At 42.5% G+C, this 27,718-nt stretch overlaps 2 protein-coding genes and 1 long non-coding RNA gene across 10 annotated transcripts in view; 1 reads left to right on the top strand and 2 right to left on the bottom strand.

Moving 5' to 3' along the window:
* The window catches only part of RARB (retinoic acid receptor beta), a 528,277-nt gene extending 507,380 nt beyond the window's left edge, over nucleotides 1-20,897 (top strand). For all 5 annotated transcript variants that reach the window (XM_059728848.1, XM_014603110.3, XM_006264282.4 and 2 more), the window contains 4 exons: nucleotides 383-559; nucleotides 10,576-10,780; nucleotides 14,692-14,850; nucleotides 19,528-20,897. In XM_059728848.1, the coding sequence (XP_059584831.1) occupies nucleotides 383-559; nucleotides 10,576-10,780; nucleotides 14,692-14,850; nucleotides 19,528-19,724 (738 nt within the window). In that variant the 3' untranslated portion in view covers nucleotides 19,725-20,897. The remainder of the gene's footprint in view (nucleotides 1-382; nucleotides 560-10,575; nucleotides 10,781-14,691; nucleotides 14,851-19,527) is intronic.
* On the bottom strand, nucleotides 14,662-19,530 carry LOC132250902 (uncharacterized). The gene is made up of 2 exons (XR_009462590.1): nucleotides 17,091-19,530; nucleotides 14,662-15,097 (listed from the first exon to the last, which is right to left on the bottom strand). It is a non-coding gene; the product is annotated as an uncharacterized LOC132250902 (long non-coding RNA).
* A 51-nt stretch (nucleotides 20,898-20,948) lies between the features above and the next one.
* The window catches only part of TOP2B (DNA topoisomerase II beta), an 88,441-nt gene continuing 81,671 nt past the window's right edge, over nucleotides 20,949-27,718 (bottom strand). For 3 of the 4 annotated variants that reach the window (XM_059728847.1, XM_014603108.3, XM_019497820.1), the window contains 5 exons: nucleotides 25,579-25,661; nucleotides 24,797-24,907; nucleotides 22,940-23,062; nucleotides 21,655-21,752; nucleotides 20,949-21,433 (listed from right to left, as the gene is read on the bottom strand). In XM_059728847.1, the coding sequence (XP_059584830.1) occupies nucleotides 21,272-21,433; nucleotides 21,655-21,752; nucleotides 22,940-23,062; nucleotides 24,797-24,907; nucleotides 25,579-25,661 (577 nt within the window). In that variant the 3' untranslated portion in view covers nucleotides 20,949-21,271. The remainder of the gene's footprint in view (nucleotides 21,434-21,654; nucleotides 21,753-22,939; nucleotides 23,063-24,796; nucleotides 24,908-25,578; nucleotides 25,662-27,718) is intronic. The other variant, XM_006264280.4, reaches the window with a different exon arrangement.

The following is a 27,718-nucleotide window of genomic DNA, read 5'->3' as shown; positions in this document are numbered from 1 at the left end:
CTTTTTCCAGATGAGGAACCAATATTCATGTTCCACTGTTCATTTTATTTTCTGGGGTGCAACTGCAGATTGTCTCTCTCTCTCAATGCACTTATTATACAATGGCAGGGAAGAATGATAGCATTGGCATTTGGAAATGTTTAAGTTAATTTGTATTCTGTATACAGATGGCCTCTGTAATCTTAAGTAACATAGAACTATCCAAGGAATTTTTAACAGACTAATCCAAATTTAAAAACAGCAGCATCCCAACAGCAAACTTTGCAGAAAATGCCTGGAATGTTAATAGAAAGCACTTCAAGCAAGAATAGTGTTTGTGGTGTTGTGTTTAACTTTACTCAAGAGATGACTATTGATTAATGATGCCCTCCCGTCTCTCCAGAACTCTAGCGCAGAACATCGGGTTCGACTGGACCTTGGGCTTTGGGACAAATTCAGCGAACTGGCTACAAAGTGCATTATTAAAATAGTGGAATTTGCAAAACGACTGCCTGGCTTTACAAGCTTGACCATTGCAGACCAAATAACTCTCCTTAAAGCAGCCTGCCTGGACATATTGGTATGTATCTTTCCTTTATAATTTGCTGTTGCTTTCAGAGATGTATTTTATGCTGCACTAAGTCAGATTCTCTGCCCAGTTGTCCTGCTACAAGTGAACCTGATAGAATAGTCTGGCAGAACTGAGAGTAGACTTTTAACCCATCCCGTGAGGGAATGCAGTAATGTGGGAGAAGCACAAGGAAATGAAAGCCTGCCTCTTTCAGAGTACGGGCTCTGTTCTGGGTTCTGTTGATTTGAGTGCGGCTGCATGAGGGGCAGAACTTCAGCTAGTGTATCTGTGGGATAGTGAGAATGATTGATTTCTTTCCCCATGTCACTGTTTTGTATGTGGGATCTGATTTTCAAAACTACAGCTGCGGCTCTGTGTTGGAAGACGGTTCAGTTCCCTGAGAGCGGCCCGTGCCTCTCAAGCCCCAGATGTAACGAAGAGGGCAAAATGATAAATCTTCAGACCTAGATTTTCCCATGTTGCGTTGACAGAATCAGCTGAACCGAGAGGTGGAGGTTAGGTATTGAGGCCCCCTTGCCTTTTGGTAGGGCTGAAGTTCACAGTGGTGAAATACTATTGAATTAACATAATGCACAATTTTTGCAAAAATGCTGAGCTTAGTTGAAATATGGAATCGGAGGGAGCGTGTTCTACGGCAGAGAATGGGGTAGGAGAACTTCAAAGTATTATTCCTGATGAACACAGTGAACTCTGGTAGTTTAGGCAAGTTGCTTCATCTCCCAACATCTTAACTGTTGCCACCTGGGGATAAAAACACTGATCCATTTTTCATCCAGAGAGTGCCATAACAGTTGCTTGTTTGGAAAGTGCTACGCGATCCTCAGTGCAAAGGGGCCTTTGAAATGTCAGTGACCCGCTTGTTATTAAACACAGTTACAGTAAAACTGAATGGAAAGCACAAAGTGTGTTTGGAAAACCCCCCAACCCCCTTCCCTGATTTCCCGCTGTGTTCCTTCTGGAAACCTGGAGTGAACACAGCTCCGTCCTCAGCCAGAGAAGCCCCCTGTTGGATGGCTACTGGATGTATTTGGCTTGGCATCAGCCAGCAGTTTATTCTAGAGAATTTGCAGTTACAGTAATTAATCACAGGAATCTCTGCACATGCACCACTTCAAACAAAATCATATTGAGGCGAATATTAACTGCACTGACCTTTTCTTCTTGTTTTGTCAAAAGCTGTTTTGAAAGATCTCTTATGGGTGACATTGATATATAGGAGAAACAGAGACAGAGGGGGAGAGAGATTATTCTCTGGCCCATAAAAAAGGTAAAGTGGAGGTTGCCCTGTAGTTCCCAAGATTCACCTCTCATTGTCCCCTTGCTTACAGGCTTTCATTCATACTGGAGTGTCTCATTATTATTGTGTGTGGTCTTTCCACAAGACAGCGCCATTTATTACCAATTGCATGCCTGTCGTTGTTAACACTGTTATGATAAGACAAAGTTAAGTTCCTCTTACACCAGGAGGCATACAGTAATTTATAAAGCATGACATTGTCTCAAGCATATTCTGCCTGAGATAGGGGAAGAGAATTGATTTACAGCTGTGAGCTCTAAGTAACAAACAGGTTGCTGGAAAAGAAGGTACAGAGAGAGTTTCTGTAACTTAACTATACACCCCACAACCAGAGCTTTTCAGAAACCTCTCATTTTCTAGGAATCCTCAGTAGCTGTCAGACAAAATGGTTTTGTAATTCTGAGTGTTTAAGATAAAAATGTAACCCTTCCTCGCCACTGAGGAGCAGAGGCTTGTACCTCTATGTCATATGGGTTCCTAATGACTTGGCTAGTTACACATGTTCTGTAAGTTAACAGCCTACCAAACTTTAAAGAAAGTCTTAGGGTCTAAAAGTCTCAGAACCCCACCTAAATAAGGAATTCTAGCCCTTATTTTATCTTATGCTTTCATATGACCCCTGCCTTGAATCAAATGGCTGGGTAAAATATTCCTGGCTAGACAGTACAAAGTCATACGTGTTTTTAACTTGGAAATAGTGAAATAAATTACTTTTAACTATGTAAGTACATAGAAAGTTTCAGCACTTGAAGCAGTGATGTACCACACAAGGAAGCTTTCCATTCACAAGCTTCAGGACATATGGAGCCTTCAGGCCATGCTTGGAAAGGTTATCTCGAACCATGTCCTTTGGAGCAATCTGCTCACCTCTCCTTCCCTCTCTTCTTCACTAAAAGGCAAACTGAGCATGGAGAAGCTGTTACAAGTAGTAGTCCCAGCTGTTTCATGTAACGTTTTTTCCCTGTTTATGTAACTGTTTTTGCACTGTTTCAAAAGAAAGGATAACACTGTTACCAGCCACAGTGTGCACAACATGCAGGCTGTATCTACATGAGCAGCAGACTGCACAGTTGTTACTGCACAGTATGACTGCACAGTAACTGTGCAGTAGTGTCCCCACACGGTGTTTTTTCTGACACTACTATGCAGTAGCTCGTTACTACTGCACAGTCGCATTGTGTCACAGTTTGTGCCCAACACCACTGTACAGTAGTGTCTTGTGTAGATGCGGCCTCAGTGTCTGCAAAATGCCCAACATATTAAACCTGCATACATGTGGAAGTAAAATAGAAATGTGTTGATAATCTATGGTTGTTTTCCTCCTATTTTTAAGTGTTCATTTCAGATGCCTTATTTTCTTTTGCAGTTGCACACAGAATGAATTTTATTAGTAGATGTTTAGGATTGTGAATCCAAAAAGATAACAAAGCCAGTAGGGAAATACAAATCGCCAGAGTGAGAGACTAACATTAGAGGGATGGGGGCGAGGAGGGGAACACAACTAGGTTACAGAAAATACAATGTTAGCCAACTAAGCCCAGGGGTGGGGGGAGGGGGAGGGGAGGGAGGGGGTTTGCGACACAGAGAGAGAAAGAAGATAGATGCACACAAACCCGTACAATGGTCCACAATGGTGGAGGAAGTAGGTTGAAGAAAGTGTCTCAGTCCATATAGAGTCTCATCGCGGGGGTCCTCTTCAGGTGGAGCAGGGTGGTCCATTGCTGAAGAATCTTCTCTAAGTGAAGTCCATCTGGTGCAGAGCAGGGTTCAGGTGGTCCCCTCTGGGTCCAGTCTGGTGGTGATCCGTCTGATGGGGTCAGAGTACTGGCAGTGGCCTGTGATGTGCTCCACGTAGATGTCATGGGACCAGCAGATGGTGTTGGACACCATGAGGCAGTGCATCAGCTTGGCGTAGCGGTGGGAGAAGCAGCAGGTACGCAGGACACTCTTGTTACTGGGGTCCCAAGCTCCAAGCATTCCCACAATGAGTGCATCGACCGTCACATCATAGCTGCGGCCCCTCAGGATGTCGGCCAGCGGGGCATACTTCGTCCCCCTTGCGAGCCCAGGCATTGGTGAAGGCTTGGTGCCGGTTCTCAAAGGGGATGGTCACACCCATGGTCACGGCCTTCTTGGCCTTTTTGTTGGTGATCACGATGTCGGGTTGCATCTGGCTCTTACAACCCGGGACGATGCAGTTCATGGAGATCTCCCCCACTGCGGCTGGGATGGCCCTCACCAGGCGGTCCTGGATAGCGTTGTCTGCAGCTGCACAACACGTGAGGGAGGATCTCTACCGTGTACTGCACCGTTGGCACCTCTTGTCCCAGTGGCCGAAGCAGACAGCCGCGTTCAGAGGTAGGCAGTTGTGGCGGGTGCAGTGGAGGAAGCACTGATCTGTGAAGCATGTAAAGCTCCCGCTGGGCATGAAGTGGTTGCTGGAGTCCCACTTCAAGGTGACATCAAAGACCTTACCTTGGTCGGGTTTGGCCCTCAGGTCGCTGGCGTACTTGTTTTGGATGGTGTCCTTCAGGAACCAGGAAGGTCCTCATGCAGGGCATCACGGTGACACGGTTGGCATGCGGGGCTGGTTGCAGGGAGACTTCCAGCTCCCGGCACTCCTTGGTCCAGGTCCAGGCACAGCCAATGTGCTTCCCGAGGCGGTGCATGGCGTTGCGGGTTTGGCTCCACACTACTGTGGGTCGTATCCCCTTTCAAAGCAACCTGCACTAAGCTCTCTGGTTCTTCCGTTCTTCCAAGTAGCAGGGTATGATGGGACCAGTCCTTTCCAAATGGTGCAGAGGGGAAAGCAGAGAGACAGAGCCTGCTTTGTGGAGTGTGGAGTCGAGCGGGCTTGGCTCAGCTCCACTACTGTATATACACAACCTGTGCAAATGCCCAGACTATGCATACACCACACCACGTGATCCGTAATAATAGGCATATTGGGTTTGCTGTACACTTGTGCGTATACACTGCATTTATACAAGCTCTTCTGCAGCACTCGGAAGGCAGACAGCCTTCTGCGTGTGCTATATGCACATCACATGCAAATATATGTGCTGTATGCCTATTGAGCACGTTTGCTACCTGTGCATTGCACCACATTGTTCCCATATATACTGCTCATTCACTCCAGGCACTGTCACCCCTATTTATTTTGTTGTTTCCTTTTCATATTAAAAATGGCTGTAGTTATTGTGGAGGGAGGAAGGAGGAGGAGCTGCATTGCTTGTCTGAGGGAGCAGTGTAGTGCATGCAGAGGGCAGCTCAAGGGCATGCCTGACGTGTCAGTTCCTTTCTCTGTCTCTACTTTTGTTCCTGCTCTGGGAATGCAGCAAACGGCGTCTGCTGTTACTTGTCTAATACGGACATGGAGTGGGATCATATTTTTTCACAGCTGGCGTTTACCTTCATTTTAGTAAGGAAAACTCGAGTTTTGAAAGAAAACTAACCTAGTCACCAAACAAGCAAAGGCTGCTTAAACCCAGGCTGTTTTGCATGAACCATTTCAGGTTCCATAAATCTGCTGACAAAACTCTGGTCCACAGGAAAGTTTCCTGCTAGGTGTACTCCTGGGTTTCTGCTGGAAGCGTCCCCACTCTGGGAGTGATTGGCTAGTTTTTTCTCCTCTCTGCACTGGCAGCTGGACTGACTCGGGATCATCCCCTTTCAAAACAACCTGCCCTAAGCTCTCTGGTTCTTCCTTTCTTCCAAGTAGCAGGGTATGATGGGACCAGTCTTGCCCAAATGGTGCAGAGAGGAAAGCAGAGAGACAGAGCCTGCTTTGTGGCACTTATTGAGTGACCAACCAGACGGAGATGATTAGAAGGGATGGGCTGTGCTGTCGTGCTGCTGTCTTCCTTTGTATGTGTTGGGACTCTCAGACAGCCTAGCCTAGGACGTTCTTCCTTTCCAGTCTCCTGCCACTACCCCACTTCTCCCATTTTGGGGTATGGCAGAGAAAAGGGGTTCCCCAATCCATTGTGGATGCTACTTCTGTCTTGAGTGGACCAAGAAGGACAGGAGCTCCAGCGTTGCTTTGATGTTCTTCTTTGCTGCATCCATTCAAGGTCCTCCTACCTCCAAGGACCTCCTCCCACTTCTTGAGCACCACCTTACAGCCTGGTTGTAGTCGTAGCAGAGAGGGTCCAAATACTTTTAGATGAAAATAGTCTTAGTAGATTGCGTTAAGTCCAATTCTGCTAACATGATTACACCCTGGGATCCTTCAGACTGTGTGTGTTGTGTCTGTAATTTAGCTACCACACGCCAGGTGGACTACGGTAAGGAACTTCATAAACTCCATTAGGTAGGGTGAGGAATTATTATTTACTGCAGTCTCTCTTTTCCAAACAGTAGGCTTTACGAGAATTAAAGGCACCAGTTCTCATTGAGGTTGATGTAAATAGTGCCAAACCAAAACCAATAATTTTAATCATAAAATGTTACTAAAATAAATCTTTGTAGAAGTGACTGGGCCTGATTTTTATCATTTCTATCTGAATGGTTCAACTGCTCATCCATAAACAAACAGGGTCACGCACACACAAATCCAGGCAAATTGGTTTAATTCTGGCAGCGTTCATGGAGGGAAGTTTGGTTGGTTAGTCAGCTCTTTTGCTCACAAATTTAACCGTGGTGAGACTGCGGCTATTCCGTAGTTCTGTCTATTGTTGTCCATGGGTGTGAAGCAATGCTAACTCCATTTTCATTTCTATGGTACAAGGAGTAATAATTTCCCAGCGCTGATCCCCAAAATCATCATTCTTCTTTTTGGGGTTGTCAAACCCCATGCAGTAACCATAGAAAGGCATGTGCAAAATAATAAATACAAACCAGCAGTTGGGTGAACATGCATTTTTAGGAAAAGCACCTGCTGTGGCTTCTGTTTTCGGGAAACTTGCATACCTACCAAACTAGTTGAACAGTGGGAACTGTTTCTGAAAGTTGAGGCTGCCTTTAAACCTCTGTTTGAAAGTGGAAACAATTTTGCTGCAGCGATATGTTGTAGATGGAGCTTTCTGGATGTTTTTTCCTTTTGTGTAGCACATGTTTTCTGCTATCTGTAATTGTCTCATGAGGCTTCCAGATATTTGAAGATAAAAAATATTCTTTAAAACAAAGGATGCTTTAATCATGGATAAAACCCTTATTTTTGCCTGCTGGTGGCATTTTACTGCAGTGTGACAACTAAAATACTTGGCTGTCTTCCAAAATCTAAACAATATTAAAGATGTGAAGAGGATGTTTTCTAGACAGTGGTTCAGCTCAAAATAAGAAATCTATCTTTCTCCGTTTAAAAGGACTGACATTCCCCACATGTTCTGCAGTGAACATGAAGTTGATATGGACTTCACTGGGGCACTGGGAGTTAGCCTGAAAAAGAGCTTAGCAATGATTAATTAATGTGCAATGTTTTACATGTCTGTGTGAAGGACACAAGCAGCATACTGTTAAAAAAATGTTTGAAATGGCCTGTCTCCTAGCTCAGTAGCAAGCTATTGTGGGATTACATAGGGGAATTTGGAAGACAGAAGAACTGGTTGCTCCATCAGATTCCAGCATATTGCAGAAGAGAGAAAGCCAAGCTTCAGGGGTCCTAGAGCAGGCTGATGGCATTGGGCTCCCTACAAAATACAGTGGCAGCCCCTGCTTTCCTTGTAAGCACCAAGGAAGAGGGAAGGACAGCCCTGGGGAAACCGCTGGATGCTATTTCTGCAGGTCATTTTATAATCTTTTTTAAAATGTCATTTCAAGATGATTTAAGAAAAGGAATCCTTTAATGTTGCCAGGTTCCTTGCAGCACATGGTATAAGTTTGGCAAAGCTTGTTTTATTCTTGTATTTTATCTATAGACAATATAATGTTGTAGTCTGTTAATGTCTGCTCCTAACTCTGAAATATAGAATGGAGTAAGTTCACGGTTAACAATATCTTAACAATGCTGATAGATTAGCAGATGCATAAGCGGGGTGGCCTATGGCCAGAGGAGTGCTTGGAGTGGCATGAATGAATCAGACTTACTTCTGTTCTTCCACATAGTTGTATTTACTTCCCCTCTCTTGGTCATTAAATAAAAGGGAATGTTAAGATTACGTTTTAATGCAAAGAAAAATTTCTCTGACCCATTTAAGTCTTTGTACTTGGACATATTAACCCCATGCATGGGATGAGACCATTATTAACCTGGAATATAGAGGGAAGGGCCTTATGTGGAAAGACAGTGGCATAAGTCTTTTAGTAGGTGATTTAAAAACAGAGGACAATTTCTCTATAGGCCCCTTAAATGTAATTTCTTCCTGAGTCTCCTCCTCACTCATTTGGAACCTTGTTGCCAGGCTGGGATGAAAGTAAAAGTACCAGCTGCAGATTGGTCAGCTGCCAAGTATGTGAGAGCCTCTGAGTAAGAGCCTCTGTAGCTATAGAAATAATTAAGACTCTCTCTGTGCTGAGTTATATTTGTGTAAATCTTTTCTGTTGAGGCTTTAAAACAAAGCAAGCTGGCTGTACAGGAAATAAACAGCGTCAAGCCCTAATAAGGTAGCATTATGAAGACAAAGTATATGGCTGATCTTAGCCAACTAAACAACTGCCTTTGTCTGATTTCTTTTCAGTTTTAAAGGGGGTGGGATTGTGAAATTGTCGAAAATATGTTTCAGGACATGTCACCTGAATAATAATGGGTAGTACCACTTTTACACTGAACCGTACAACTTTGTTCAGTAGCAGCTCAGCAGCCGCATAGCCGTATGCATGGCTGAAGGAATCTCTGTATAGGTGGTTTTGTCTTGCAAAGTATGAGCTCTGTCTCATGAAATACCTGGCACCCACACCTCGACTGTGAGTACAGTGTAATACCGGTGTGTTCCCCTGGCAGCATTTACCAGTCAAATGCAGAGCATTCCAGATGTTTTACAGATGCATTCATTTTTTTCCCCCCATGTCTTCATTTTTAAAGACATGAAGCCCCATCCTCCAGCAGACTGGTCTACTTTCCAAGGGTCAGTCATGGTTGGCTTTAGTCATCACTGAAACCATACTGCCTCATTTTGTAAAGAACAATACTACCAAGAGCAGGAAAATGCCCCTCTTCACCAACCAATCAGGATTGCTAGCATTCTGATTGTTAGACAGGGCAAAGTAAGAAAACTTCCAAACCTTGATGAGTTCTGAATGGTGATTGGCTGGTGAGGCGGTTATGACACTCAGATAACATAAGGGAAGAAAAAGTTGGGCCAGTGCTACAGACTGTTGGCAGTGCTGCATGCTGCCACGTGGGGGATCAAAGTCAGTAACAAGCACAGAGGCAAACTTCTGGCAAAGGAAAAGCACCAAAGTTCAGAGATAGCAAATACAACCAGTTGGAAAGAGATCCATAAATCAACTCCAGAACAGCACCAGCTGAGGTGCTCTCAAAATCAGGAAGAGTCAAGGCAGACTGAAGACACAGGGGGAAGAAGAGGAATGACTTCAGGCACTAAGCGGGTGTCTGATTACATCATGAGAGGAAAATGAGAGGTAGCAATGGGTCCAGATCCTTGCCTCTCTCTAACCCCAATGGCAAGAATCCTAGTGATGTGAAAGGGGAGCAGGGACAGGTTTGAATTGTTGAATGTATCTGTAGTCAAGCATCATCACATAATTAATTTTAAACTAACAGAATACAAAAACCCCTTGATCAAAAGAGAGCATGTTTTTCATTTAAATGAATTAAACAACTGCCCTAACCCAGGTTGTTTTGTGATGACAGCCCAACATCCCATTGGAGAAGACAGTACTTGTTAGATGTGAAAACTGCTTTTACACTTCACCAGAACTAGCATTTCTGCACTGCATGACCCCTCACCAGCCACCAGGCCCAACAGTCTCTCAGGAAGAGCAGCAATCTAAGGCAACTAGTCAGGACTGTGACAGTGGATGAAGGCCTCTTATTGGTGTATTTGGTTGTGATGGAAGTAGTCTGTGTTTATTCTAAAAATAGCAATTGGGCTCTTGCCTTTGTTGTTTTACTTACCCCATCAACCCCATCGCAACCTTCGACATATTGGATCTGCTGGTTCCTGAATAGCCAACTGTGGGCAGGTGGTAAAAGTAGCCCTGCTGCTCTCAAGTCTGCCTGTTCCCCGCAGTTCCACGAGGGTCTGTTACCTTTTCTCCTTTCCCTCCTTGCCTTCCCAGCTTCCTCCTAAATCCTCAACTCTCAGATGCCCATATGAGACAGGCCAAGAAGAGATGGGTTTTTTTATTCTTCATATTTTGTAGAGATTTTTGAGGAGTAGCACCATTCTTCACAATGGACACAAAAAGTCAATAAAAGGCAGAAACCAAAGGTTTGGGTATGGCTTTGCTGGTAGTAGGCCCATGATAGTCTGGTAAGGGCCAAAGCGACAGTGTAAGGGCACTTATATAGGCTGGTATCAGCCACTATTTAAAACATACAGTTGAGACATGCACAAATACTGCATTTCTTAAATAGGAACTAGCCAGAGGGAAAATTGGGAATTTTGACCGTGTATCTGTATTGTTTGTCATAATGAAAGTTACTGATAATGCAAAACACTTAAGCTTATGAAATAAGTATTTTGGAACAAAGGATGTATACTATAGCTTCGTCAGCAGTTTGTTATGTCACAAAAGTTATTACTCTTCTTGACAAACCTTTTATAGACTGAATACTTCAAATGTTGTTCTTTTTCCTCCACAGATCCTTAGAATTTGCACAAGATACACCCCAGAGCAGGACACGATGACATTTTCTGATGGCCTTACCCTAAACCGAACTCAGATGCACAATGCTGGATTTGGTCCATTAACTGACCTTGTGTTCACATTTGCCAATCAGCTCCTGCCTTTGGAAATGGATGACACAGAAACAGGCCTACTTAGTGCCATCTGCTTAATCTGTGGAGGTATTGTACAGCATGAATTTTGACATGTTTTAAAAGAATAAATATTAAGATATCTACTTAATATTCCTACATTGCTTTGCTTCCCCCTGCTGTATTATAGAGGAATTATTAAAGCAGTTTTTATTTTGGGCTTGTTTAAATTGGACTAAGTTTTATAGTCCTTCCTCAAGATAACTGCCTCTCAAATCAGTCAGAAGTCTGGGTTTTTGCCAGATAAAAGGACAGAAAGACCTATCCCGCTGGGTTTTTTTTGGTTTTCGTAAAAGTTGTGTGTGGTGGGACGGGTCCAGAAAAGGTTAACCATTTCTTTTGTACACTGGCTTCTTTAAAACCACTTTTATATCCAGTTGTTGTCTGTGAATAAAAGACACAGACATATAAACATTCACACAGAGAGCACAAGAAATATCCTCTTTTACAAAAACTCTAATCATTACTGAATAATTTTATTCTGAAATATGTACAGTACTAAAGACAATATCATTTCTTGGGTGTGGCTTTGACAAGTGGAAAGGGACACTGAGAATTTAAGAACTAGAGAATTTCAAATAGTTTTTGGATTCAATGCCTGCCCCCAAATCCCACTGCCAATTTTTACTGTTTTCTTATCTTTTTTTTTTCTTTCCTTTCCCCTTTTGCTTTACAAACTCTGACAGAGGCCAGAGAAACTGAATGACTAAATAAAAACTATTAAATGAAACATATATACTAAGTGCCTCAACCGTAGAGAATAAACACACTAACTAGCATTTTTCCTCTGTCTCTTTCAGGTATAATAATTTTAAGTGTTACCTGTAGCAATAGATGGTAAAAGTTTCTGAGACTGAAGTGCAATTGTATAGCATGAATTTGGACAGAATACTTTTAGGTGCAACATGTAGCAACAGACAGTAAAAATTGTTGAGACCGGAGGCCTTATTATTAATCTGAGGTGTTAGTGGCACATCTATAATATTCTATGGATGACACCTGCTGTAGTTCAGGCTAGTGCTGCCACCTTCTGATATGTGGAAGAATTTGCTTTTGGACCACGTGAAGAAAACCAAATAGGGCTTTTTTTAACTTAGCTGAGTAACCTTTATTATTATAAAAATAAACATCCAAAATTAATTTTGAAATGCTGATTTAGCATAACACTTTTCCTTTGGGGGGAAAGGGGCAGAAAGCAAGGATGTAGTCATTTGTTTTGTTCTGCATTGCCCAATTTGCAATCTTTCCAAGTAACTGGGCACATCTATATTAGACGCTTACTTACTAAGCACATCACAGCACAAACTGTGCTAATAACCTGCTGCACAGTGTTATTAGGCTAATGTGCAGTAAGCATCACTAAATAACTGTGCGCCGGCACTAATGCATAGTAACTCTAGGTACTGAGCATTTAGTTAGTACTTTAAGTGAGTACTAAGCTAAATGCGCAGTATCTAAGGTGCATGAATGAGCGTGTAGATGCACCCACTGAGCAGCAGGGTAAACATTGAGAAACACATCACTTAGAGAGTGTATGAAGAAGCATAACAGGTGAGGTTCCAGGAGTTGCCGTAATGCCCCTAGTGGTCACCTCAACCCTGCCTGGCTCTTGTCATTGCCTCCCAAGATGCCATCCTGATTTCTTACCTGCCATGTCTTATTGTAAAACCTGATGAAGACAGGCTGCCCAGAGGCTGGTGAGCCTAAGGTGCTCTCTCTTCCTGTCTCCATGCCAGTTCCTTTTGTCCTACTCTCCTTAAGGGCTAAGTTTGTGGCCTCCTTCCACCCCTAAAGCTACACCCATGTTTCATACCTCTGTATACCATTCCATCCCTTGCAGAGGCCTCAGTCCTCCTGGCTTTAGCCTCCATTTTTTCTGGCTGCTGGCCTCCACCCCTGGCCCACCAATTCGGGCCCAGCTTTTGTGGCCTCAGCCTTGCCTGTTCTCTGGGCCTCTGGCCCATGCCGTCCCTTGCCCTGGGGCAAGGCTGCTTGCCACTGAAGCCCTTAGCCTTCTGGTCCATGACCCCAGCTAGGCTGCCTAATGTCGAGTGCCCTACCAGGCATCCCTCCATAGCCTGTAGACCTCCCCCCCTGCACCCTCCCCATAGCCACAACTTAGTCTTCCGGTCTAAAGCTTAATTCACAACATAAACAAAAGCTCCTGCTTCATAAAGGAATATACCTAGCTCTCAGTCATTACCTCACTACTGGGCCGTCAGTTTCCCTTAGTTCTCTCTGTGCAACTCCAGGGAACAGCCGAAGTGCCTGCTAGTTTAGGGGTTGGCAACATTTTTGGGCCAAGTGCCAAAAAATCCAGCAACGTGGACTTTGAAGATGTTAGCGTGCCAGCAGCGGACAGTAGGGGAGCTGTGAGGGGCCCAATCCTTGTCTTGGTGGCGCACCCCTGGCCCCTTCCCCACCGTCTGCCCTGAGGTGCACGTGCAGTCACTGACAGCAATGAATGGGGTTGGAGCTATGGCCCCTAGCGCAGCATTTGCAGGCTTATGGCTGCCTGCTGCAAGCAGCCACAAGTCTGCAAGCCACTGCACTGGGGTCTGGAGCCCCAACCCCACTTGTGGCAGGCAGCGGCTGCAGGCATACCTCCAGAAGCATGGCAGGGGAGGGGCCAGGGCATGGAGCACAGGGCATGGGGAGAGGAGCCTGGCCCCTTCCCACTGCAGACTGGGCACTGGCCACATGTGCAATTTGCACAGGGATAGCACAAACACCTGCTGGACCTAGCCAGGCTGTGATGGGGATAAGTGACATGGTGGAGGTCCATGCTATCCTGTGGCAACAGCCCAGCTCCAGGGGCAGGGTCTGGGGACTGGCCTGCTGGGGGGAATTGGCTCACTGGTGCTAGAGTGTAGGAAGAGGAGCCACCTTGGGACTGCTTAGGGCAGCTGGCCCTGTGACACTGCCCTTGCCCACAAGCACCTTTCCTGGCCCCGTGGAAAGGCCTGAGGGCTGCCCTGTCTCATCCCCAGAAGACACAGATTGGGGGCAGTGGGGGTCAGAGCCCTCTTGCATGAGTCAAGAGCACACACACAGCTCCCCATCCTTTGCATCTGGGCCTGGCAGGACAGGGATGGGGACATACCCCACCTTCCCCCTCCCCCCCCCCAAAACCTCTGCCCTACATGGGGATTCCAGGCTTCATGGGTATGCAGCCCCTGGCGGTGGAGCACGACCATGGCCCCTTCCATGCAGTAGTCCGCAAGGTACTTGTGGGAATGAACTAGGGCAGGACTGCAGACCCCATTGCAGCCGCTTCCAGGCTTGTGGCTGCCTGCCAACATCTGGCCCAGGCTCTGGTCAACTGGCGCCTGGTACAGAGCCCAGGCTGCTTACAGTAGGGCTTGCAGTGTCCCTGTCACCTGCTGCAAGCAGCCCAGGCTCTATGGCTGGTGGCAGCTGCCCAGAGCCTGAGCCAGATATAGCGTGCTGAGCAAAATGGCTTTGTGTGCCATGCTTTGGTACGTGTCCAGGTTGCCAACCCGTGCTAATTCATTCGCAAGCATCTCCCTCAGGAGCTCCTCACCCTTCAGCATGCAGAGCCAGACTGCGTGCTGTGGCCCAGGCCCTGGGTTTATATGCTTGGAAGCCACACCCCCTCTTGGTCACCTGCCTTCTCCAGCTGTGCACAGGGTTTTCCCTGTCAATCAAGGGCCAGCCTGTGCTCATGCAGCTGTGGCCCCACAGCCAGCTAAGCCTGCAGTAGCTTCTTAAAGGGGCAAGAGCCTTCTGGCTCCCTGCCACAGTTCCCTCCCCTCCCCTTCCCTTCCAGACACATTACACAGAGGAATGAAGAAAAACAGGGAAGTTCACAGAGTTACGTCACAGCTTTGTTTTTGAGAACACAGAGCAACTTGTTTGACTGGCAGTTTGAGAAAAATGCTACACTTACATCAATGGAAAATTTTTATTTACCTCTGCAGACCGCCAGGACCTTGAAGAACCAGCAAAAGTAGATAAACTACAAGAACCGTTGCTGGAAGCATTGAAAATTTACATCCGAAAGAGACGACCCAACAAGCCTCACATGTTTCCAAAGATCCTAATGAAAATCACAGATCTTCGCAGTATCAGTGCAAAAGGTAAGCTATGTCCTTGATACACTGTCAGGTTCGTAGGAAAGAGGAAATATCTGGTTTGTAGGCTTTGATTACAGCATGTTTAAGAACAACAAACAAACAAACAAACAAACACTTTGCTTTTCTTTGTTCGGAAATCTTGGTTTAATCCTCCTGATGTTTTATGACACTCTTATACATAAGCACTTACATTCTTCATATTCTTCATTTAATATCGTCACACCATTGATACTGAAATCTGGTTTTGTTCCTAGATGGGTTAGAAATGAAACTGACTATCAGTAATTTAAAGAGCAGAAAAACCCTCAACTAATTTTCATTAATCATTTTTTTCTAGTAAAATATGGCCTAATTGTATGTAGTACCACAGATCACTTTCAAGTAGAAATATCTAGTTTTTGGTGCTGTATTAAAAAACACATGCAAAATTCCCAACATCCTGGATCTAAACACTCCTGAAATTTTAGTCCATATAATTCAAACTAACCTGTTTTTTACATCTTTGAAAAACACATCTCAACAGTGTCTGAGAGCTAAGCTTTTAATGGGTTGAGCATGCTGATTTAATATATTTTCAAGCAGAAATGAAACAGATGCTCTTCTTGCCAGTACTTAATGGTAGCTGAACTCTTCTTCCATCCGTGCCTTTAGTGCTAAGGAGAGGGTGGGCTTCTGTAGCAGGTGCACTTAGGTAGCAGGAGGATCTGCCAGCCGGTTGTAAATATGTATTGTACAATCAGCAGCACATTCTTGCATCCTGAAACATCTTGCTCTGTATGATAGCTCTAGGGGTGAACACGCTGCTTTGGTTTTCACATGGCACCTCTTAAATATATCAGGCTTTGAATGTGTAGACCTGAAATTGATACTCCTGTTTGATATAGCTTTATCAGCAGTTTGATATAGGTGTAACTGCTCTGCCTTTAATGAGTTGCACCAATTATGCAGCAGTATAGAAATAGGTGTACACTCTAAGTTCACAAAGATAAAATGAATTCAGCGAGCTATGCCACTGTACCACTGACCCATGCCTTTTTAATGGTTAATATTAGTTCTACCTACTTCATAGTCTTTGGCTTCTATTGTTTTCCTGGGTAAAAAGTAAAAGCACCTGGGATACATGACTGAAGGTACTTCTCTCTCTCCCCCTCTTTCTCAATTTCTATTTGACAACATCTCTTAAAACATTTCATAGTCAAAGTAAAAGAAATAAAACTAACACCTTACAATATTTGTTTTCAAATGTTGTAAATTAAAGAAAACATGGACCTATTTTGGTGGGAGTTCATCCTATCAATTAATTCAGAGATGATTGTTAAGGAAGGAATATACCAGAACTGGAGGTGAAAACAAGTGTGTCCTCAAAACTGCTTAAAATAATAAACTAAAGCTTGTGATTTGGCCATAGAGATAAAATAAAGTAATCCAATTATATTTCCACCAACCTAAACCTACAAAAGCAACTCATAGCAATGTAAGGCTATAAAGGTACCACTCAGAACCTCAGAAGCAGGCATGGCAGGCTGTCTTAATTCCACAATCCCGGTTCCTTGTTATACCCGTTATGTCTCCCTTGGGAATATGTCAGTGTCTTGAGAGTTAAATGAGCATGTTAAGATGGAAAGAAGAACTTGTTCTTAGGCATTACATGTAATTGCATTAATGCTTTGTACCAGAACTAAATCATACTAAAGAACTGGTGGTACCTTTTGGGGTACTGCTATAAAAGTCATTCATTTGAAGAAATGAATATTAATCATCTTTCCATATCCATTTCATATTTAAAACAAAATAAAGATCATCCACTCATGGATGAACTTTTGAATATTAGTTACTTCCAAAGTAGTCTTTTAGGTGATTCTGTATCAAGATTCATGACTACTGTGCTCACCTCTTTGTCCCTGACTGCTCGTTAGGACACCTTCCTTTATTTACACTCACTTGGAAAGTTGGTCACTAAAGAAGATGAAGCAGAAAATAGACTTCACGAGATCTGAAAAATGATGACCTTTTAAACAAAGGCCATTAATGTGGGTGACTGTTCTCTCTTGTCAGAAGATGCATTAGATTAATTACATAAATCTAATCTACTCTATGGTGTTGAAAAAGCATCAGGAAATAGGTCCAGAGGTCCTCTCCTTTACCAGGACCATAATTTTTTCTTCTTTCATCTTGTTTGCCATTTTTATGTAGTCCCCCCCACCCCTACACACACTTTTACTGAATAGAAGTTATTCAGTTACCTTTTTGAAATCCAGATTCTTGAACAGCAAGATCAGGGTGAATGTAGTGGGATATCTTACAGCACTACCTGTTTATCCAAATAGCTGTATGGCCATGAAAGATCAGAAGTTGGTCTTGATGGGTAATGTCTTTTTCAAAAATAGAAACAAATGTTTTTAGTTCTAACACACTGCTGTGTGAGTAAAATTATCTTTCTATGTAGATAATACAAAGATGGCTCTTACCACCTTGTGACTGAATGTTTAGTGTCTGTCTGTCTTTATTAGAAGGCTGAAATTATGTCCCGCTCTGAACACTGAAAATTAGTTTTGCTGATGACTGATTGCTGCAAGTCAGTGGACATCTGACAGCCTCCCTTGCTAAGAGTAATTTATATTCTGCCATCCACTAGTAGTTTTATTTTGAGGTCCAATATGGAGCGGAAGCTGGGAACAAATGGCTTTAGAGTGTTTGCATTCATTCTTTCCTGAGACACTCTTGGATAAAAAATGGTACTTTTCCTCTTTGAGCATGCTAAGCTTTGAAGTTCTGCATGGTATAGTCTTGCCATATACACCTGTTGGTTAGTGGAGCCAATTCAGGAAATTTGAGGCTATGCTTTCTTCAGATTCTGAAGTTTACCTACTCTCCCAGAATTTGATGGAGACAAAATTGAATGACCTGAATTAAAGCCAACAGTTCATTGCAAGTTAGGTAGAAGTAAAATTGATTCACAATGCAGCAGGTTCTTTCAAATGAGCTTCTGATCCACCTTGATGATAAATCTCAGCAATCCCACCAGTTTTATTTCTGCACCTGAAAAGTCCTAAGACCAGCAACGATGAAAATTACTGCCTGTGGTTTTGGCTGATCAAGAAAGAATGCCCTCGAGACCCAATTACTTTAACTGATTCTATTTGAGGCTACCCTTATGAATACTCAGAACAGGAGGTAGTGCAGAACGTGGATGCTGTGAGATCATTTTAAGTGTGCTGCAGGAAATATCCTTATCAGTTGTGGCCTTTCCAAGACCTTTGCCACAGAAGAATGCAGCTACTTTTCCATAGTCCAAAAAATGAGTGGAACCTAAGAGCTGGAATCTTCTGAGGAATGCCTTGAGTTTAAAAAAGTTGACAACCAGTGTACTGGGATAAACAATGATTTTTAAGTGTGTGAAAAAATAGGCGATAAGGACTATTACTCTGATTGAGAAACTCCTAAAACAGGCAAAATTACTGCTACAATAATTTTCAAGAGAGGCCTTAACTCTCTTAGGCTTATTTTAAAATCCCAACCAAGGGTGCTGCTCTAAGCCTACCATTTCATGGTATATTAAGATTTTAAGTTGGCATGTTCCTTGTGCTGCGCTTGGTAGTATTTCATACATTCAAAAACATCAGATAGCTTATGGCTGGCTGGTCCTTACACAGAAGTTGAATTAGTGTTGTAGGGTTTATAAAACCCTGGAGTAAACAACCGATACAAGACAAAAATTATGATTAGTAGGTATAAACATCATTAGGAGCAAAGTAGTGAAAATGTTTGAAAATGTCATTTGTAAAAGGCGACTCCAACAAAATATCAGACTGATTATACCTTAGCTTTGAACAAATAAGTTTTTGTGGAAGTCAGAATTAGACTCCTAATTTCTAATTGCTTTTACATGGGCTGACTTAGACCAGTGTAAATTAAACAGTTGAACCACACTTGATTGTTAAAGCAGAATTCTGTCCTTAGTGTTCCACATGAAGGGTCAGCAAAGTTTTCTGGTGGTGGGCCAGAATGACCCACCTCTGACCCAAGGCAGACCAGTGCTAGGACCTGGCTATGCAGCCGTTTCTCTGCTGCCTAGCTGCGGTGCAGTTCAGGTAAAGTCCCTTGCCACCAAAGCCCCAGTCTACAGGCCAGATTTAATGGCTCTGTGGACCAGATCTGGCCCATATGCCATAGGTGTTGCCCCCTGTTTTGTGGTCTCCTATGTAATCAGTGGATTAAGTAGAGTACAAACCAGAATATTTATTTTCTTTTCCTTGAATTAAATCCAGCTTCTTTGTAAAATTAAAAAATAAGTTCTGAAAAGGTGTTGAAAGTAGTTTTCTGTTCTTTCTGTAAAAAATAAATTGCTTCTAGTTGATCCGTTTACCTGTAACTTAATTTACTGCTGTTGTCTTAAGTGCTTTCCAAACTTAAGTGAATTGATCTACTGCTTTTGTTAGGGACAAATAATTTTGGCTGCTATATTTTTATGATAGAAAAATTCCTCTTTTGTGTACTATTATTTATGAAAGCTTGTTTATATAATTTTTTATGCAAAAGGTTAGCAGAAGACTCTTATTTCTTAGTATCCAGTTTTAATGCTCTTGTACATAGTGATGACAATGCCAAGTTAAGAACAAATCATGCAAGCTGTGCTAACCAAAAGGGGCTTCCATCTTTTTGTTTGTTTGTTTTTTAAAGGGGCAGAACGTGTGATTACACTGAAAATGGAAATCCCTGGATCAATGCCTCCTCTCATTCAGGAAATGTTGGAGAACTCTGAGGGACATGAACCACTGACACCAAGCTCAAGTGGAAACACAGCAGAGCACAGTCCTAGCATCTCACCTAGCTCAGTGGATAACAGCAATGTCAGTCAATCTCCAATGGTGCAATAAGACAATTTCCAGCTACTTCAGACATTTCTAATACCTTATGTACAGGGATGAAAAGCAAGAAAAACATTTTTACTGCTGCTTAGTTTCCAGACTTATATATAACACTCAACAAGGACCAAGAAGTTTTCATATGTATCGATATATACTCCTTGCTGTTTAAACTCTTAACTAGAAAAACACAAACTTTTGAAACTCTAAATCAGCCATCTCATGCAACAAGAAACTAGTTAAGCTTCTGTTTGCTTCTAAACATTCAAGATTGCATGGTGACAAGACAGTTCTCAAACTTTAAATTCTGGTTACATTTCTGATGACTTTGTACATACAAATATATGGCTCTACTTTCTATACTGGATGTTTGGTGCTTTCCTTTTGTCTTGCATACATAAAATGATCAAGACATCAAGCTTATAAAATGGACTGCTGTACATGTCCAGATAAAGTTTAAAAAGACATTCTGATTTAGTTAGTATGAAAACTTATCATTGAACTTTCTGATGCCCTCAGTTTGCATCTCCTTTCTTGCTAAAAAAAATGTATACAAAAATTCACTGCACTAACAGAAGGGACTTCTGTATCAGTGTAACTGCCAGCTCAGTTATTCAGATGTCATTTGTTCCACTGTTATGTCACTTTAAATTTCAAGGTTTATTACCTGGTTGACATATCTACACATTTTTAAAAAGCCCTACGCTTTTACAGTAAAGATAGCCTCCAAGGCAGAAACACTTTTCAGTGTTACCATGTTTTTGTTTACTTGTTCACAAGCCATTAGGGAAACTTCATGGGATTACCTGCAGACTCATTCACTACTTCTGAACTGGTGAGTGCAGTGTATTTCCTTAAGACTCTGATACCAGGAGTAGGGTGCCTGGTACCACAACTAGGACTTCCAGAAACACAGGAAAAGAATCTGCCTTTTTGACCTTGTTAAATCACCATGAAGCAGAGTGAAAACTGTGGTAGAATGGTTAACATTAAAAGTGTCAGTTTCTTAGGTTTCATTTAAAGCACTAGTGGATTTTTTTTATATATTCTAGCAAATCTGTGATGTACTTTCACTGGCTCTGTTTGTACATTGAGATTGTTTAACAATGCTTTCTATGTTCATATACTGTTTACCTTTTTTCCATGGAGTCTCCTGGCAAAGAATAAAATATATTTATTTTAAAACTGTGTAGAAAGCAATTGTTCTAATCCAAGTTTTCCAGCACACAAAAGTGATAGATTTTCATTTTTAATGTTTAAACTTCATTTCAAAAAGCAGGTTTGCAGTTTGCAACCATGACAATTAAAATGTGCTTTAGCACAGCTGTCTAGAACATCTCTACAAGCCAGTCAGACAAATACATGACATTTCAATGAGTAAAAAAGAGCATAAAACTGTAGGTGTAAGAACAAAATGTTAAAATGCCTACACACAATAATAAAAACCATCAATTACATCATCACATAAAATAAGTCAAATGTACAAAAGTTTGCGACAGAAGGGACAAAAGGACAACACAAGATATTTGTTGGAAAATGTGTGTGTGCTCTTTGGGCACTTAATTAAACATATCAAAATCATCATCTTCATCAGACTCTGCAAAGTATTTCACCTCTTTCCTAGCCCGACCTGTCCGTGGCTTAGGGGTAGAGTCAGAGGCAAATTCAGACTGGAAGATGTCCGCATCAGAATCCGGATCAAAGGAGGCCTTCTTGGATTTCTTTAAAAGAAATGGAGAATGCCATAACAATTCTGCAGTGCGCTTAAGAACGTTTCTCTAACATCTACATCCCAGACTTGCCTAAATGCCACTTCCCATAGAAACAAACTAGGTTGCATCAACATGCTCCTTTAAGGAAAACGATAAAAAAGCTACAGCCATCCCAAGCAGCCAAATCTGCTCCTCCTTTATGCAGCAGTAATAATCTATTTGAAACTGACCTTGCTTGGTGTCAACTTGGGTGTTTTCTTGCCAGGGGTGTAGTCACCTTCATTTTCTGAACCAGATGCTTTCCTTTTCTTTGCCCCTCTACCTTTCCCTGGTTGAGAGAAAAATGTACTGATTAATTACAATATATGTTTATGTTCAATGTTAGCACAGCAGTGCTTAGCAGCCTCATGAGCTGAACGAGTGACAGGGGGCTGGTCTGCAGGCCAGATCTGTTTTCAGGGTCAGCACCTGGATTGGCCCCTGCACTGTGCCACCCTGCCCTAGCTCCAGCCATACTCTGCAACACCCATGGGACAATGGTATCCGGCCTGCTAGGCTCCCCGCAAGTCCAGAGATTTGGCATCAGCGAAGCAGCAATTAACACTACCGCTGATTCCTTGCAGCCAAATTTTCCGACCAGCGGGGAACCTTGCAGGCCAACAGACACAACTCTGCCACAAATTGAGAGTTGAGCAACCCTGCATTAGCACATCTATTGCTAAGAGGTCTTTTAAAGTTTGACTAAAAGGTTAAAACCTACACCACGGTTATATATCTACCTGTAGAAATTGGATATAAAACACTAAGATTCTGTTATTCCAGAGTTTCTAAGGTTTTAAATTTTTTGGTTAAGATTCTCAAAAACTATTGCCTCACTCTTGCATTTCATGGTCTCAGGGCATGCACAGCTCAACTAGATAAAAAGCTTCTGGATCTCCGAGGCAATACAAGACCTCACCACTAGTACTAGTTACACACAACCACGTTCTATTTCAAGGACTTAGCCTGGTCTGTCATTACTGAAGCACTCTCTTCATCTTGAGGACCAGTGAGTATTCAACTTGATTTTCTGTATTGCATCCACTTATTTTGGGGCCCTCAGTGATGAAGGAGCAGATATACTGCAAAATCCTACTGCAACTATAGTGAAGAATAAAAGCTGGATTTCTTGTTGACCAAAAAACCTCTATACTGATGACACTGTGCTCTGCCTCTCTCTAAAGTGGAAAAAAATGTCCTGTTTCATAAAGCCAAACTTAATACAGGCTTAGCGTATTGTCTGTCACTAGAAGCAGTAAACCAAAGATTTTAAATTGTATCACAGAGAAATGTGACTGATGATTTGCTAGTGAAACAACAGCTTTCAGCTCTAATTTTAGGACAGTGCTTTTCTGCTAATTCATAAAAAAGGAACTCAGTACCATATGATGTAGAAGCCAAATTCAAAAACTACAAGCTTTGAAGCTTGAGCTTTTGTGTTGTGTGATTAAATTTGCAATCTGTTGAAATCCTCACCTTTGGGTGCTGTAGTCTTCTTTGGAATGCCAAATTCTGAATCCGAGTCAGAATTTATGATCTCCATCTTCTTCCCCTTGGGAGATCTTTTAGGTTTAGGGGGTCCATCTGAAGATGGCTTTGCTGTTTAAGTTAAGGACAGTAATGCTGACTTTGCATACTACATACATAAGACTTAAATAATTACAGTATTTATTCAAATCAAAACAAGGTTTTTTTTCCCCATGCAACATGTGGGGGGGAGCTCATGGGTCTTGTCTTTAGATTTGAGTACTGGGCCATGATGGAGATGGAGCTGCCACTTCCACTGCTGCTTGGCTGAGGCCAGGCTGGTTTGTGCAGCAGAGAAGCATGGAGGTAGGGGCAGGAGAGACCATGAACTGCTGAATCTCTAACTCTGGCTCCAACTTTGATTTGGGCCAGAGCTGCTGCTGTTTTCAGGCCCAGATCCACTGTGCGCTCCATACCTTGGGCCAGAGATGGAGCCAGAGCCTCTGCATACAGTAAGCAGCAGCTTTCCCTGCTGCTCATCTCCCTACTGCTTCCTTCTTTGTTGCAGCATTTTGTGGGGAGACAGACAAATTTAAGACAACCCTCGAATAATTAGTTTTGATACAAACAAAATTTTAAATAATTTAAAATTTGTTGAGGGGGTGATCTTGGATTCAGGTAATACAAGAGGTACTCTAATACAGTTAACAAGTTGTTACAGGAGTAGATTAGAACAGTTTCTATACTAGGGTAAACACTCAGAGAACTTTATTTTTGGCAGCTATTTCTTTCAGTGATCCTTTTCTATTATTTTAGACATACATGGTAAAAATTATTCTTTAGCATAAAACTCAAATGATTTTGAGATATTTTCCAAACCTTTTCTACTTTTAAGGAAACAAAGTAATATGTAAACTGGTTGCTTTGGTATAGATCTTCTGGAGATTTTTTTTCTGAGAAAGGTATTAATGAGGAAAGCACAGTGCCTTGAAAATCAAGTTAGCTTGGGGAGGCATTCTATGGATAGGGCAGGGTGTCAAAGATATAGTTCTGCCAAATAAAACCCACAAATGTCGCTTGTGGACCCTATGCTTCAACTCAACTGCATGGCCTCACCAGTACTCTGGTCTATTGAGAGTCTGTGGCTGACCTCTCAGTACAGACCTTCTAGAAACTAAAAGAGGGAGGCGCATTTGGGCTCTATATGAGCCTCTTCCATATTCTTACATGACTGGGAGGTCTTGATGCTTGTCCTTTTGATGACCCCCACGCCCATCTTTTCCAGGGGTTGCATTCCCAGGTCAGCATAACTGACGACAATGAATCACAGAAAATTAGGGTTGGAAGGGGCCTCAGGAGGTCATCTAGTCCAAGCCCCTGCTCAGCTATATCATCCCAGTCAAGGCTTTGCCTAGCCAGGTATTAAAAACATCCAAGGATGGAGATTTCATAACCTCTGGGTAACCTGTGCCAGTGCTTTAGTGAGAAACTTTTTCCTAATATCTAGCCTAAACTTTACTTGCTGCAACTTAAGGCCATTGCTCCTTGTTCTGTTATTTGCCACCAGTGAGAAGACTCTAGATCCATCCTCTTTGTTACCACTCTTCAGGTAATTGAAGGCTGCTATTAAATCCCTGCTGCCCAGCCAGTCAGTCCCCAACATGTACTGGTCTATTGCACTGCTGACATACGACTTGGTGCCTGGGTTTGAGGACAATTTGAGGAACCTGATTAGCAGGAATACATGTAGTTTCATTCTGAAGTCCTTTCCTGGGCTTGAGCAACCAGCAAATGTTTCATCCTTGAGTCAATATAACTCACAGGAAGTCTGAGGTAGGATTTAGCCTCTCACAGCCAGTGACATACCCTTTTTAGCAGCTGCTGTTTTACTGGGAAATTTCTCCATTTGTTTTGGGGTAAAAGATGATGTGAAGACTGGGGCAGAATCCTCTTCATCGCTGTCTAATTTTGTTGTATCTAAAAGAACAAAAAAGTTTAGGAGATAGCATATGCATATATACATCTACTGTACATTTTAGTCTTTGACATATGCTGCATGTCTCTAAGGTTCAGAGCAGGGGTACGAAACTGTTCTTGTGTCTTGGGCCAATTCTGGACCATGGGGCTTCCTGAGGGCTGGATCTAACCTAGCACATGAAGAAGTGACAGCAGTGGAATCTTCAGGTCTGATACAGGGCACACAGCAGCCCCTACTGCATGCCCTGTCCCATAGCCAGACCTGCCACATGTCCTTTTCCACAGTGGCAGCAGCAGCACTGGGCATGTGGCAGGGGCTGGAGAGGCAGTGCCACAGCACTGGTGAGAGTCAAAGCAGCTGGAGGGCAAATGGGGTTCTGTCAGCTCTTGCTCACCGTAACTGAGCACAATGTCACCTGGGCCCCAAGGGGGGCCACACCCCCAACTTCTGGTGGCCCACTGGTAGTCCAGCAGGTGGCCGCTCTGCATGTCATATCAACCCTTAGGCTGTATGTTTAACACTCCCAGCTTAGAGCATCTCTTCCCCCTACAAATCTGAGCAGTTTAATGTTTTTGCCATAATAGAAAGTTGGTATTCACTACACATATCTGATCTAGTGCATCTTGGTTATTGCAGTATTAAATGAACTGATGTAAAAAGCAAAACACACCATCATCAGTCTTCTGAGAATAAGATGGAAATGAGAAAAGATTCCCAAAATCTTGATTCTTCTTCTCTTGAGGTGTTTTTCTACTTTAAAAAAAGAAAACAAAATAGTATATACACATTATATTCTACATGTACTGTTTGAAACATTATTACTGCAAGGTATATAGCACTTCTGCATGCTAGATAACTACTTCTCAGCCAAACATTTTGACCACCTTGTAAATAATCTCATTTTTGCCACATAAGTCAACCAATTTTGCAGATTAAAAATAGACCAAGGTAAAAAATAGGATCATAGGAAAAATGTAGCTGGAGGGGACCTCAGAGTTATCTAATCCAGGCCCCTGTTCAAGGCAGGATCATTCCTGACTAAAACATCCCAGTCCAACTTGAAAACTTCCAGCAACGAGAGATTCCACAATTCCTCTAGGTAGTTTGTTCCAATTCTTGACCACTCTCCTAGTCAGAACATTCCTCCTGATTTCCAACCTAAATTTCTTCTGCTGATGCTTAAGGCCATTACTACTAGTGCTATCCCCTTTGGGCACAGAGAAAAACTTATCCGCCTCCTCTCTATAACCACCTTTCAGGTATTTGAAGACTGTTATCAAATCCCTGTTCACTTCTCTTCTCCAGATTAAACAATTCTAGCTTTTTCAGCCTTTCCTCATAAATCTTGTCTCCCAGACCCTTAATCATTTTGGTTGCTTCCTGCTGGACTCTCTCAAAACTGTACCCCTCCTTTTTGAAGTTTGGGGCCCAAAAATGGACACAGTGCTCTAGGTGAGGTGTTGAATATAGCGGAAGAATCACTTCCCTTGATTTCCAAGTGGCACTCCTGTCAATTCAATACAATATAATACAATACAATGCAATACAGTATATTGTTGACTTTTTTGCAACAAGGACACACTGTTGGCTTGTATTCAGGTTATAGCCCTACTGTAAACTTCATGTCATTCTCTGCAGGACTGCAGCCTAGCCAATCATTCCCCAGCCTGTGCTTGTGTATGCAGTTATTTCATCCCAAATGCAGAACTTTGCACTTGTCCTTGTTGAACTTCATTTGGTTGATTGCAGACTGGTTTTTCCAATCTATCCAAATTATTCTGGATTACAGCCCTACCCTTCAAAGTGTTTGCAATTCCACCCAATTTAGGATCATCTGCAAATCTGCTAAGCATGCACTCAATCTTATGTCCATATCTTTAATGAAGATATTAAAGAATACTGGACCCCTGGGAACCCCATTAGATACGGCCTCCCAACTAGACATTGACCCATTGATGACTATTCCTTGAGCATGATGATCCAAAAAGTTGTGTATTCACCTTATTTTACTTTCACCTAGTCAGCCTGTCCTTAACATGTCAAAAATCTTGCTAAAGTCAAGGTATATCATATCCACTGCTCTCTCTCCTTCCACAAAGCCTGTCAACCTTATCATAGAAGGAAATCTAGTTGGTCAGGCATGATTTACTCTTGGTGAAGCTATGTTGGCTGTTACTGATCGCTTTGTACTCCTTTAGGTGTCTCACAATAGATTCTTTGAGAACCTGCTCCATGATCTTTTCAGGAATCGAGATCAGACTGACTGGTTTGTAATTCCCCAGATCCTCCTTCTTCCCTGTCTTAAAGATGTGCACTATATTTGCCCCTTTTCCGATAACCCAGGACCTTACCCAACATCTACAAGTTGTCAAGCAAGATAGGTAATAGCTCTGAAATTACCTCAGTCAATTCTTTCAGACAACTTTGTGAAGCAGTACTTGAAGCACTATATTATTACTTGGCCCAAGCCATGCTTGTCTCTGCATGAGTGCAAAGTAAGAGGAGGCCAAGAGTTCTTTTTCTGCTTCAAAGTCATCCATACAGAAAGCACTCAGACAGCTGTAGGTGCTAGTTATTAGTAAGTTCTAAGCACCAAAGCAGGCATGTCTACATGAATCTGGTTTCCCAAACACTTCCAGATGACAATCATAAAACACTGGAATGAGAAAAATCTTCCTGGGGTTATGGTTAAGTGCTACAATCAGAAAAATGTAATTTAGCTTTCAAAAACCAAGTGTTTATGCATATTAACAACATTGGATTAATATTAATCCATTTCCCAACATGTTCCTTCTGTTTCTGGTTAGACA

This window comes from Alligator mississippiensis, chromosome 5 (assembly GCF_030867095.1).
Source record: "Alligator mississippiensis isolate rAllMis1 chromosome 5, rAllMis1, whole genome shotgun sequence".
In the NCBI taxonomy this organism is placed as follows: Eukaryota; Metazoa; Chordata; order Crocodylia; family Alligatoridae; genus Alligator; species Alligator mississippiensis.
Note: the sequence above shows the minus strand (reverse complement) of the source record. Positions and strands in the feature narration are given on the sequence as shown.